The following is an 11,386-nucleotide window of genomic DNA, read 5'->3' on the forward strand; positions in this document are numbered from 1 at the left end:
AGAGGAAGAGCTAAAGGTCTACCCAGGGGTGCCCAAACCCCGGCCCTGGGGCCACTTGCGGCCCTTGAGGACTCCCAATGTGGCCCTCAGGGAGCCCCCAGTCTCCAATGAGCCTCTGGCCCTCTGGAGACTTGCTGGAGCCCACACTGGCCTGACACAAATGAGGGCGACTACTCATGTGAGCTGTGGCACGAGGGCTCCCTCCACTGCTTGCTGCTTCACATCTATGATGCAGCAGTGGCAGAGAAGGAAAGGCCAGCCTTGCTTTGTGCAAGGCCTTTTATAGGCCTTGAGTTATTGCAAGACCTTCATTCATTCATATAAGTTCCATCTCTAATATATTCATTTATGTAAATTTATTCAAATTTTAAATATAAATTAATTATTTTCTTCCCCGGCCCCCGACACAGTGTCAGAGAGATGATGTGGCCCTCCTGTCAAAAACTTTGGGCACCTCTGGTCTACACTGAACAGCATTTGAATTGTCATCACCAGTTACTTCTGGACTGAGAGGCCAGCACAACATGACAAACAGTGGTAAGAGGCTCAGGCAGACAGGAGGGTTTTTCTGAGCTTGCAAAAAGCACAAGCTGGAGCTCTGCCCACTGAACCAAGCCTCCGACAGCTGTTTGTCATGTTGCATTGTCAGTCTTGCTGGCAGGCAGCAGGGACATGGGGTCCTGTGTGTACCACTGGACACACATCTCAAGTACCACCAGCGGTACGAGTACCACAGGATGAAAAACATGGTCAGGCCTGGATGCAATGCTGTGTACCTGGCAACAGGGTGACAACTTGTGGAGAGTTTTTATTCCTGTGGAACATCTCTATGGACCATACTGCATGAGGACCATGCAGGGTTGTGTTCAAGAGTTTGTACAGGCAAACTCAGGAATGACCCACTCCAAATCTTCAACCACTACTGGTCAATTAGCATAACACAAAACTCAGCACTAGCAACAAAAGAGATTTTTGGTTGCAGAACATCAATCCCAGGGTCTGTTAAGATTAGCACTTGAACTGGTAAAGTTCAGCTCATTTGGTGTTTCCCCGAAAAGCATCCAGAAGCTTTTAGTCTACAGTTTCCCTCACACTGAGGTGTGTGTCAACCAAACCCACCTTTAAAAAACTAATTATTAATTCCTACTCGAATTCAATGAAGTTTTACTTGCATGTTAGATCAGTAGAATATTAAGTTGGCACTTGCCTTGCAAGTGCCTCTGGTGCTTTCTCCATAGCTCAGTTAATGGAGAAACAGGCTTTTATCCAAGACACAAGGTTCTTGGGTTTACCTCCGATGAGATAAAAACATACAGACACTTCCTCCTTGTATCCTAAAAGAGAAGCTTTGTAACATTACAGCAATCCTGCACCGTGAAGTCAAGGACATATCCTTGAGATATGTCCTTCAGCTGTACCAGAACGAAAATATGGCAGCTTAATTTCTAGTTTCTGTGAACTAAAGAATGAAGATGGCTCTGAGGCAAAACAAAAAACAAAAAAAAAACTGTGCTTGACTTTTTTTAAAGGACAGAGCTCTTAATGACTATGCCGAAAGAAACACCCTTAAAAACAGGAAAGATAGCAGCTGTCAGATACAAATACAAACCAAATGAAAATTTTCATCTAGGTTGTGTTTTCTGTGTAGCACATGACAACCATCCTCTCCATCCAGAGAAGAAGGAATAGAATGAACAAGGGTACGGTTATTTTTCAGGTACTTTTGGGCTCTGACTTTAGTCATTTTCCCATTTACAAACCCACATAAACAAATTCAGCAGTATATCCAAGCATCTACAGCAGGGGTGCTCAAACTTTCAACTTTAGGGATGCTGGACCTTTAACAAGTGTATAGAAGAGAGAATTTCAGCAGGTGCAGCTTGTCATCTGCGGGATGACAAGTTGCACCTGCTGAAATTCTCTCTTCTATACACTTGTTAAAGGTCCAGCATCCCTAAAGTTGAAAATTTGAGCACCCCTGATCTACAGAGTGCCTGGCATTTCACCAGCCTGTCCTCATAATTAGCAACACTTCCTCCCAGGGCAGGCAGCAGGGCTACCACACATACGCATCACGTGCACACGCACACACGTACCCTTGGTCCTGGATGCTCTCTCTTTAAACAAAATTTAAAAATCCAACACTGCTCCCACATCCTTAGGCAGCATTTGGAAAAGAGTTCAAAAACAGTGTTAAAACTCTAGAACACCTAACTTCAGGGGTACCTCTGCCTTGTACTAAATTAACTATTCCCCCAGACCTGACCAAACATACCCAGTTCATCACTAGAACCAAGAAAAGAGGGTGAAAAGACTTCTAAACATCTCCCAAAGAAAAGACTTCTAAATTCTTACAATTTACACATTTTGTTTATTAAATTGAATTCCACAGTACTGTCACCTTCCGCCTTTTATCAGAAAGGAGGGGTAAACATTTTTTTTAAAAATAAATAAATCTAATTTCAAAGGCTCAAAGCTCTTCCTACCATCTAAGAAATTCTTACAACCAGACCTTTAAACAGATCTGTATTATTATTCCCATATTGCAGATTTAGAGGGCAGGGCACTAAAGCTAAAGAAACAGTATGCCTATGGCTACTTAATGTGTTTCTGGCAAAGGCTCTAGTCCTCATGCTCAGTTCTTTCATGCAGCTTGCCAAATCTGTGGTGCACCACAGTACACTATGCAGAGAGACACCTTAAACCTCTCTCTCCTGTAAATGTTTTTCACTTCTGCATCTGGCAAAACAATTCTGACAACCAAACATTCAGCAAGGAGACAATTGCCGCAGTCCAGTGTTGCACACTCCCTTGCAAACATATGCTACTACAAAAATAGGGGGAGCAGGGGATGCTCTAGAACAGCACACAATGTGCAGCAACCTTTGGGAGAATACTCTTGGGTTTTCCAAAGGCAATGCAAAGAGAGTTATGGCAGTGACTTACCTTCAGTGAGAGGAAGTGCCACAGCTATCGGGATTTCCCCCACTTTCCCTATCTGGGCACAGGCCCCAGAAGGAGGTGGTGGCAGCGGCAACGTCTGCTCCAAGCCATTTCCAGATGCAGCTCCACCCGCCTTGAAGGGGTTCACTTTGGGCTTGGGAGCAACAACAGGCGCAAATTTTTTCTGGGGGCTATAGAAACTTGGAGTGGAGATGTTGATACTGACTGTGGAGGTCATGCGGGTTCCTGGGGCACCCGAGGAGGCCATCTTGCTGCAGGGGTGGCTCAGCACCTAAGAAGAGACACAGGATATCAGACAAGGTGAAGAGTTTGGGAGCCTCTGTTATAATCAGGGGAAGGCCACCAGGGGGAGGGCATTTAAGGCAGCAAGTAGTGGGAGAAAGTCAAGATGGGACAAATACAACCAGATGCAAAAAGCAAATATTAACCATTCTGGATCCAAAAGACCAGACAACCTTCACCCACTCTCTAGTACCCACACAGAATAAACACTCTACTTGTGGGAGCGGAGAAGGGAAGCAAAGAGAGGCACTTGGAGATCACAACAGAAATTTCACAATTTAAAAGATAGTGAGAAGCCTGTGCTTTTGGGTAAAATCAGCAATGGCCAAAATTGCATGCTAGCATTGCATTCTTAAAATAGAGAGTCTGAGTAGGGGTGGGGGCACAGCTTCATGGGAATGTGCCAAATTCAGAAGCATTCCTTTCCTTTCAAAAGCAGCTGGGGAGGGGTCTGTTCCACAAAGCTCCCAGCATGGCCACCCGCTTTCCCTTTGCCAACACAATCAGACCCTGCTGCCTCTTCAGTAACACTCTGCCTGCCGCCCTCTGCTTTCAGGTTACCTCAAGGCCCTGGCCCCGGCTGGTCAGCAGAGAGGCTCGGACAGCTGCAGCAGAAGCAGAACAAAAGGGAAGCTGGCAGCTTCCATGGTGGTGTCATCTGCAAGCGAGTCCCTGGCATTCCCCACACGCACAGGCACACCCGCCCGCCCTCCTCCCGCACAGCCAGCAATGGCTCTGTCTGGTCCTTTCCGTCACAGTGGCCAAAGATGAGCATTCCTGTGAAGCATCTCTGCTTGCTCTGCCGCCTGGCTGCCCGCCCCCCTCTGTGCACAGGAAGCAGCTCCTGGACCCAGCCAGCCTCACTGACACGCCTCCTCTGCCAGGTCAGGCTACAGAAATGCTGCCCTAAAGCCCGCCCCTCTCACAGGCTGGCCTTTCTACAAGCAAGCGCAGGAGCAAGCAGGGCTCCATACATCCAGAGCAAATTATCCCAGCTAACTAATGAGGCTGTGCCGTACCTCCAAAACCAGATGTGATAAGGCAAAACTGATGCCGTTTTTTTAATCAGCACCCCAAATATACCCAGCAATAGGTCTAACTTTTAAGACAGCAAAATGTGCATGGGTCTCTATGGAGGACAACTGTGGGAGAGATCCTTGACCCCATTCCAACTCCCTGATGTGGAAGTGAAGGCTAGAGGTTATCAAATAAACCCCAGTCCTCCCTGGTGGCTCCAAGGTTGGAACTGGAGAAGTATTGCTTCTACAGTTGAATTGGGCTTCTGAGGCTCTTCGAAGCCCAGCACAATTGCGGGGATCACACACACACACACACACACACACACGGGTCTGTTCCAATTTCACCAGAGGAGCAGTTGCTAAAGCCAACAGCTCAACCATAAATTTGAATTTGGCTACCAAGGCTTCTGAAAATTTGTGGAACACTGCTAAATGAGTCCCATGACTCTGAGAGTTCAGGAGTTGAAAGTCAAGGTTATCACATACTCAAGTTCTATTTCCTGCAAGCGGAAAGCCAGAGAATCTCACCACCAAGCATTTGTTTTTTTCTCCTGAGATGCTTTACAGAACAAAAGGCTTTGGTTATATTCAGTTTTCAGTTCATACTTGGCACACTCTCCAAGAGATGACAAAAATGGGATAGAAGTGTCAACGCGTAAGAACACAAAGCAAGGCAGTCAGCTGTTCCATAAGGACACTTCATCTCAAAGCAGGAGCAGCTGTTTCCATCTCCTCAACCCCAAGACAACCCCCTTGCCCACATGCTCTCTGCAGCTTTCCACTTGCAGCTGCCCTGCCTATCTCATCCCTCTTATGCCTTACCAGTGACCTCACTGCCCAAGACAGGACAGCACCACCTCTTAGCACTTGTAACCAGTCCCTTGTGATGCTTGAAATAAAGAGACTTAATATAGTTAAAAACTCCAGGCATGGTAGCCATGAAGAAAGAACCTGAACACAAACATGCATACCAGAAATGAAAGGCAATTAAGAACCAGCACAGGGCCAGACACCAACATCCACTGGACAAGTAGTAAGCAAGACAGTATGAACCACCTCACTTGGGCAGGTCCAAACGAGTTATCCCTTCTGCCCTGTGGGAAAACGTTCCCTATAGACTCTTGCAAAATGGAGAAGACTCCAGAACAGCTCTGGCACCACCCCACCCTGCAGTTATTCGGGACAGCAGCCAATATGGTGTCAATGAGTGCCTGAAACCTTTTAACAAACCAGGAGAAAGGTCATGACCATGGGAAAAGCAGTGGGGACAGTGCCAGATTTAGACTTGGTGAGGCCCCTGAGCAAGATAAAGTTAGGAGGTCCCATGCTAAAAAATTACACCAAAATTTGCTGCCCAAGGACCCAGTCCTATCCAATTTTCCAGTGCCAGTGCTGCTCTGCCAATGGGGTATGCACTGCTTCCTGTTTTGGGGAGGCAGTCACAGAGGCCTCCTCAAGGTATTATTCTCTTACCTTGGGGCTGCTGCACCAGTGCTGGAAAGTTGGATAGGATGGGGCTCTAAGCCATTTATGCCTAAAACTGGCACTTGAGTGGAGAGGGGACTTTTACACTTTAGGGATGGCCATTACCTTGAGAAGCAATTCAAACCCTAAACGCTTTAGGGAATTCTTGGTTGTAATTATCTAAGCTCAGGAGACGTAGACAATCTAGTGTGATTGTCCCCCTCCTCTCATGCATTAAGATCTAATGAATCCCTTCACTGGTCCCTGCTATCAGTTGTTGGGGAAAGTTACAAGGCACAGGGACTTGTTTGTGGTGGCATTCTTCTTATGGAATTCCCTACAAGGAGGCCCATTAGCAGGGCCTATGACAGGAATTTTAGCAGGGGGTACAAAGTTTCTTCTGGGCCTCTTCCCAAAGGAGAAGGGGGGCAATTGGGGCAGGCAGAACAGGGAGCAAAATAGGGTCCAGGTCTACCCGACCATGCGGCATTAGCAGCTCTGTAAAGTAATGAGGAAAACCAAACACACTCCTTTCTCCAAAATTTTTGAAATATAGAAAATCCATTGCAGAAAATTAGCATAATTGTATTTAGGCTCACACTAGAATGGATCAAAATGAACTTCTGCAGCAGCTGTAGCCCCACAGCTGGGTCTCTGAGCTTCTATACACTCCTTCATGGTTATGGAATCCACAAGCCAAAGAGCTACTGTAGCAGGCCAGATTCCTCCCAGATTTGACACTGTGTTAAGGAGGGTCATGGAAACTTTCCTGGGCCTGGTGTGTATGGTGTGCAGCAGCAGTTAACACTGCATGCACGTGGTTGTGCCCCAGCATTATGCGCTGGCAGTGAGTTCAAGTAAGATAGGAAAATGTCAAGTCCCAGGAACTTTCTGGGCCCCCTCCTTTGGCTCCTAGGCCCCCTTTCTGACCCTGGGCCCAGGTACAAATTACCCCCTTTACCCCCCTCTCCTAGGCCCTGCCCATTAGACCCTGTTCTACTGGAATTTTCAGAATATTGGTGAAAACATGGGGACTTGGGGTCTACGCAACGAAAATATTCTCCTGAACATGATGTTATTTTGTTGCCGTTTCCTGAAAGTATTATATCTGTATTTGATTATTTCTAAGCATGAGCCACTTTGAGTGCCTCTGGTGGGCTGCACAGAGGATTCATATAATAAAATAAATCTCAGTGCCAGTTTTTTTGTCAGAGATGGGAAATCTGGTAACGTCTCTGTCAACCACAATTTCCGCATGTAACTGTAATCGTGCAAAGCACCCCTTGCCAATTTATTCATACAATCAAGACAATGGACACACCCACTGAGCATTCTGCAGTTAAAACAGCAACTGATAAAACCATATATTAGGAATAGCCAGGCAGGGTAAAAATCTTTTAGGTGAGAAGCTGTGACCTAGTACATGAGCTTCTCCACAGTACATTTTTGCAGCATACAAGTCAATGACATTACAGACACTAATAAATACAAATTCTGATATAATCTCACTGTTGTAGATTGAAGAGGATTAACATGCAAGGCTTCCATGGGCTGGTACAGAGAGGATTTGGACAGAGAGGGGGAAGCAGACTATGGGCCAGTTCATACAAACTAGCAGAAACAAATGGTAAAGCTTTTCCTGATGGTAGACAGGAGAATTACATGCATGAATACTCTTCCATGGAACGGAAAGACACTATCCTGAACATAGAGGAGGAGGAAAGAGGAGAGGGGTTCAGCCCAACCTCCCCTTGAAACACTTGCATTCGATTTGCAGAAAGAATTCAAAAATACAATCTCACCAAGGGATATAAACAGAAAAATGTTACTACTTGATTCTGTTGGCCATAGACAATGGACGCATTGTCACAACTTGGGGCCAACCAAGCTGACACAGAGCCCTCCAGGGCTTTGATAACTGTCTTGTTTATGTTTATGCTGGTTGGAACTTAAGAACTTCCAGATGGGGGCAGTCATCAAAAATTCAGCTGATGTGCTGTGATTGCTGGGCCACAAATCCACAATCCTGCCCCCAAAACCAGACAATGAATTGGATTAATCTGTCTGTGTGTCATTGTCCTCTTCAGACATGATGCAATGATGACACTGTCATTGGTTGCATCACATCTGGGAACACACCAGCAAGGCCTCCTCTCCCCACTTCAGAGCTTCTCTCCAAGCATAGCAGTTGTCTGAAGAGGCAAATGCTGTGAGAGTATCCCTATGATCTGGAGTGCTGAGTGCAGAGCATTTTAAATCATTGAGATATTCTCTCTCCAGGGGTGGCGCTTGCCTATTCAGACATTCTCAGAGAGGAGGTAGAGCAACTGAGCCCAGCTGGGCTTGGTGGCATGTTCCCAGACACTGTGATACCATGGACACTTTACTGTGATGCAACAATGGACAGAGGGCTTGTGTATTACCCAACATTTTAAAAAAACAGCTCAATTAGTTTGCTCACACTTCCCAATGTGAAGTGCTCACACTTTGGCAGGACAGGGAGCCACAGAGTTCAGCGTTTTAGCTCCTAAAACATAAAAGGCAGCTTCTGTTACTACCAGTAGGGAAGTGAAACCAGTGCAGCCAAGCAGAGCGGTTCCAGTTTTAAATGGGAGCCTACAACCTCCTTGCAACTCAGGACTACGCCCTTCTCTGTCACTGAATACTGCTCATTCTGCAAAAGGTAAATCTGCAAGCACAGTTTCTCTGCAGTGAGACATGACCATGGCTTTCAGGTGACAATTCTTGGAAAGAGCAAACAATTCAGCTTCCACTGATGTTGATGTGTCAGATATAATCCAATATGCCGAGGTTCTTTTTCCTTAGTAAATATAGCAGAGCTTTTAAGAAGACATGCACAAAGCAAACTCTCGTCAGCACAAAGGATTCTGTAGAAACACAAGAATCATTTATTTTGATGGCGTCATGATGGCTGCCGGGGCTCACTGACCAATTTTAAACAGTGGCCCTTTACGCTTGGAGTTCATCAGGCTGGTCCACAGCACCATTATCCCCCCCTAAACTGCTTGAGATCCAGCAGTCTACTTGCACAGCTGAAAGCAGGTGCCCTCTTTTTCCAGGAATATCCTCTTTTTTAGCCTCGTGTCCTGGAAAGGAACTTAAATGTCCTCCTTTTCCCTGTGAGCAGGTAGCGCAGAGCTTTCTTGGAATTCATAAATTACATGTAATATTGTTTCAAATTTAATAAGTGATATAGGGCCCAATCCTATCCAATTTTCTAGTGCCGGTGCAGCTGTGCCAGTGGGGCATGCACTGCATCTTTTGGTGGGGAGGCAATCATAGAGGCCTCCTTAAAGTGTGGGAACTTTTGTTCCCTTACCTTGGGGCTGCATTGCCGCGGCACCAGTGCTGGAAATTTGGATAGGATCGGGCCCACAGTGTTTAAACTGACCACATGAAATCAATACATGACTGTTTTTAGCTTTTATTCTGCCGTGTCCTACATTTTCCTTGTACATTTGGGGGGGAGGAGACCTTGTCCTCCTTTGTGCTTATCACATCTGGTCACCCTGGTTGAAAGCCTCTGGAAGAAGACAACCAGGTGTTGATCTACATCTATGGGTGATGACCGTCATCCATTGATGACGATCTATTGAAAGTGATAGACACTCATGTATTGTCTGACTCCATCACCTGGTATTCACAGATATACTGCCTCTAAAAGGGGAGGCTTTATTTTGCGGTGGTTCTTAATCCGGCTGGACAAGTTAAGAGACACCGAAAGCGCTGTGCTCTTAGTGAAGCACCTTTTCCTCCCCTCCTCCCAGACCAAGACACTGCTGGCTAATCTTGCACCGTTTGCTTTGGAAGGGGGGGGGAGAGAGAGAGAGAGAAAGGGAATTGCAAAGCTCCAGGGGGGAGGAGCACTTTCCTGTGACTAAGCTGGAGAGGTGGCGACAGAGGCCAGACTCCACATCCCTGCAGCCTCCCCACGGTCAAGGAGGAGAAGCCATGCCAATGGACTGCCAAGAGGCACCCCAAGCCTCTCTCCTGCAGGAGGGCACCAGGCGCGCCGCCCCAGTAGCCGCCTCACGAGGGCGCGCGCCGGATTCTTTCCGCTACCTCAACACATCTGGAGAACTGCTGGGGCGCGGGGGGGGGGGGCTGAGAGGCGCGCGTGCGCGCACACACCGCTGCCCGGGCTCCTCGCGGCCCGCGTCTCCACTTTCCCCAGCCAGCGAGCGGTGTTTCCTCCGAGCAGGGAAAGGAAGCTTGCAGGGAAAGCGGGGTTTGTCAAGGTCTCCCCCAAGGAGGAGGAGAAGGCTCTCTGGGGAAGCAGATCGTTTCTCTCAGGCTGCAATCCTAGCCGTACTTTCCTGGGAGTAAGCCCACTGACTACAGTGAGACTTACTTCTGAGTAGATAGGCACAGGCTTGGGCTCTAACAGCCCGGGCTTTGACTATACCTCACTCAGAAGTAACTCCAGTAAGAAATCCAAGAAGGCTACAATCATAGCCACACTTTCCTGGGAGTAAGCCCCATTGACTATCATGGGACTTGCTTCCGAGTAGACACGCATAGGCTGAGAGCCCGGGCTTTGACTACGTCTTACTCAGAAGTAACTCCAGTAAGGAATCCACAGGACCTAGGAGGCTGCAATCCCAGTCACACTTTCCTGGGAGTAAGCCTCATTGACTATCATGGGACTTGCTTCTGAGTAGACAGGCATGGGCTGGGGCTCCCACTCACCCACCCACTCAGCCCAATCCAAATTTCCTCGAGAGTAAGCAGCAGCCAGCGCGATTCACGAGGCTCCCGAGCAAGCATGCACATCGCCTTCCTCCCCTTCAGGGTCCCTCCAGCTGCGGCCCTAAGCACCCTTACCTGGGAGGAAGTTCCACTAAATTCAGTGGGGCTTCCCCCCCCCCGGGGTAAGCAGCACGCTTAGAACGCGCGCGGCGATTACGAGGATGTGAGCGAGCCTGGCCCTGGAGAGAATCCAGCCAGCACCGGGGAGTAAGCGTAAAAGAAAAGCGGTGCCCCTGGGAGGGGAGCCTTTTAAAGGAGGTTTCCCTGCCCTCCAACCCAGGCGGGCATTTTAGATTTCTCCCCGTCGAGGGTGGAGTTAACCAAGCGGCTTTCTGCAAGAGCCCCGCTGGTGGCGGGGCGAGAGATGAGACTTACAGCGGGGGCAACGGTTCCAGAGGCAGCAGCCCCGGAGAGAACTGCTGGGAGGTCCCCGGGGGGACGCTCAGTGAGGCGCGTGCTGCTGCTGCTGCTCTCCGGAGACGGCGGATCGCGACCTCCAGCGACTCCTCCCCGTGGCCAGGAGGGCTCTGCCTTCCTGCCTGGCCCGTGCGCAACTTTCTGAGCCGGCTCGATTGCCAAGAGGGGTGTTGGTGGAGATCGAGGGGGCGGGGAGTAGACCGGGGAGGGGGGGGGAGAAGTTGTGGTCGCCCCAACACTTCCTAGCCGATCGCAATGCTTTTTTTTTTTTTCCAAAGGGGCCTCGCCCAGCCCAAGTTGTTTGACCATAAAAGGAGAGAGGCAGCTCTGAGCGAACAGCTGAGCTCACTCATCGGGGAATGTGGCAATGAGGAGGAGGAGAGTAAAAAAAAGAAAGAAGGGGGGGTCAAGGCTTTTGCTCCTCCAAAAGGTCCTCTGTGTCACTGCCAGACGCTCTCCCTCCTCCTTTC

The 11,386-nt window shown here is 48.4% G+C and overlaps 1 protein-coding gene across 4 annotated transcripts in view; it reads right to left on the reverse strand.

The window, feature by feature from the left end:
• ZYX (zyxin) overlaps positions 1 to 11,112 on the reverse strand; it is a 29,989-nt gene extending 18,877 nt beyond the window's left edge. For 2 of the 4 annotated variants that reach the window (XM_066614738.1, XM_066614736.1), the window contains exons 1-2: positions 10,875 to 11,112; positions 2,947 to 3,235 (exon numbers count right to left, since the gene is read on the reverse strand). In XM_066614738.1, coding sequence (XP_066470835.1) covers positions 2,947 to 3,211 — 265 coding nt within the window. In that variant the 5' untranslated portion in view covers positions 3,212 to 3,235; positions 10,875 to 11,112. Of the gene's footprint in view, positions 1 to 2,946; positions 3,236 to 3,807; positions 3,877 to 10,874 lie in introns of those variants that run through there. The other 2 variants (XM_066614739.1, XM_066614737.1) reach the window with 2 other exon arrangements.
• Positions 11,113 to 11,386: the final 274 nt, after the last annotated feature.

This window comes from Tiliqua scincoides, chromosome 2 (assembly GCF_035046505.1).
Source record: "Tiliqua scincoides isolate rTilSci1 chromosome 2, rTilSci1.hap2, whole genome shotgun sequence".
Classification (NCBI taxonomy): Eukaryota; Metazoa; Chordata; class Lepidosauria; order Squamata; family Scincidae; genus Tiliqua; species Tiliqua scincoides.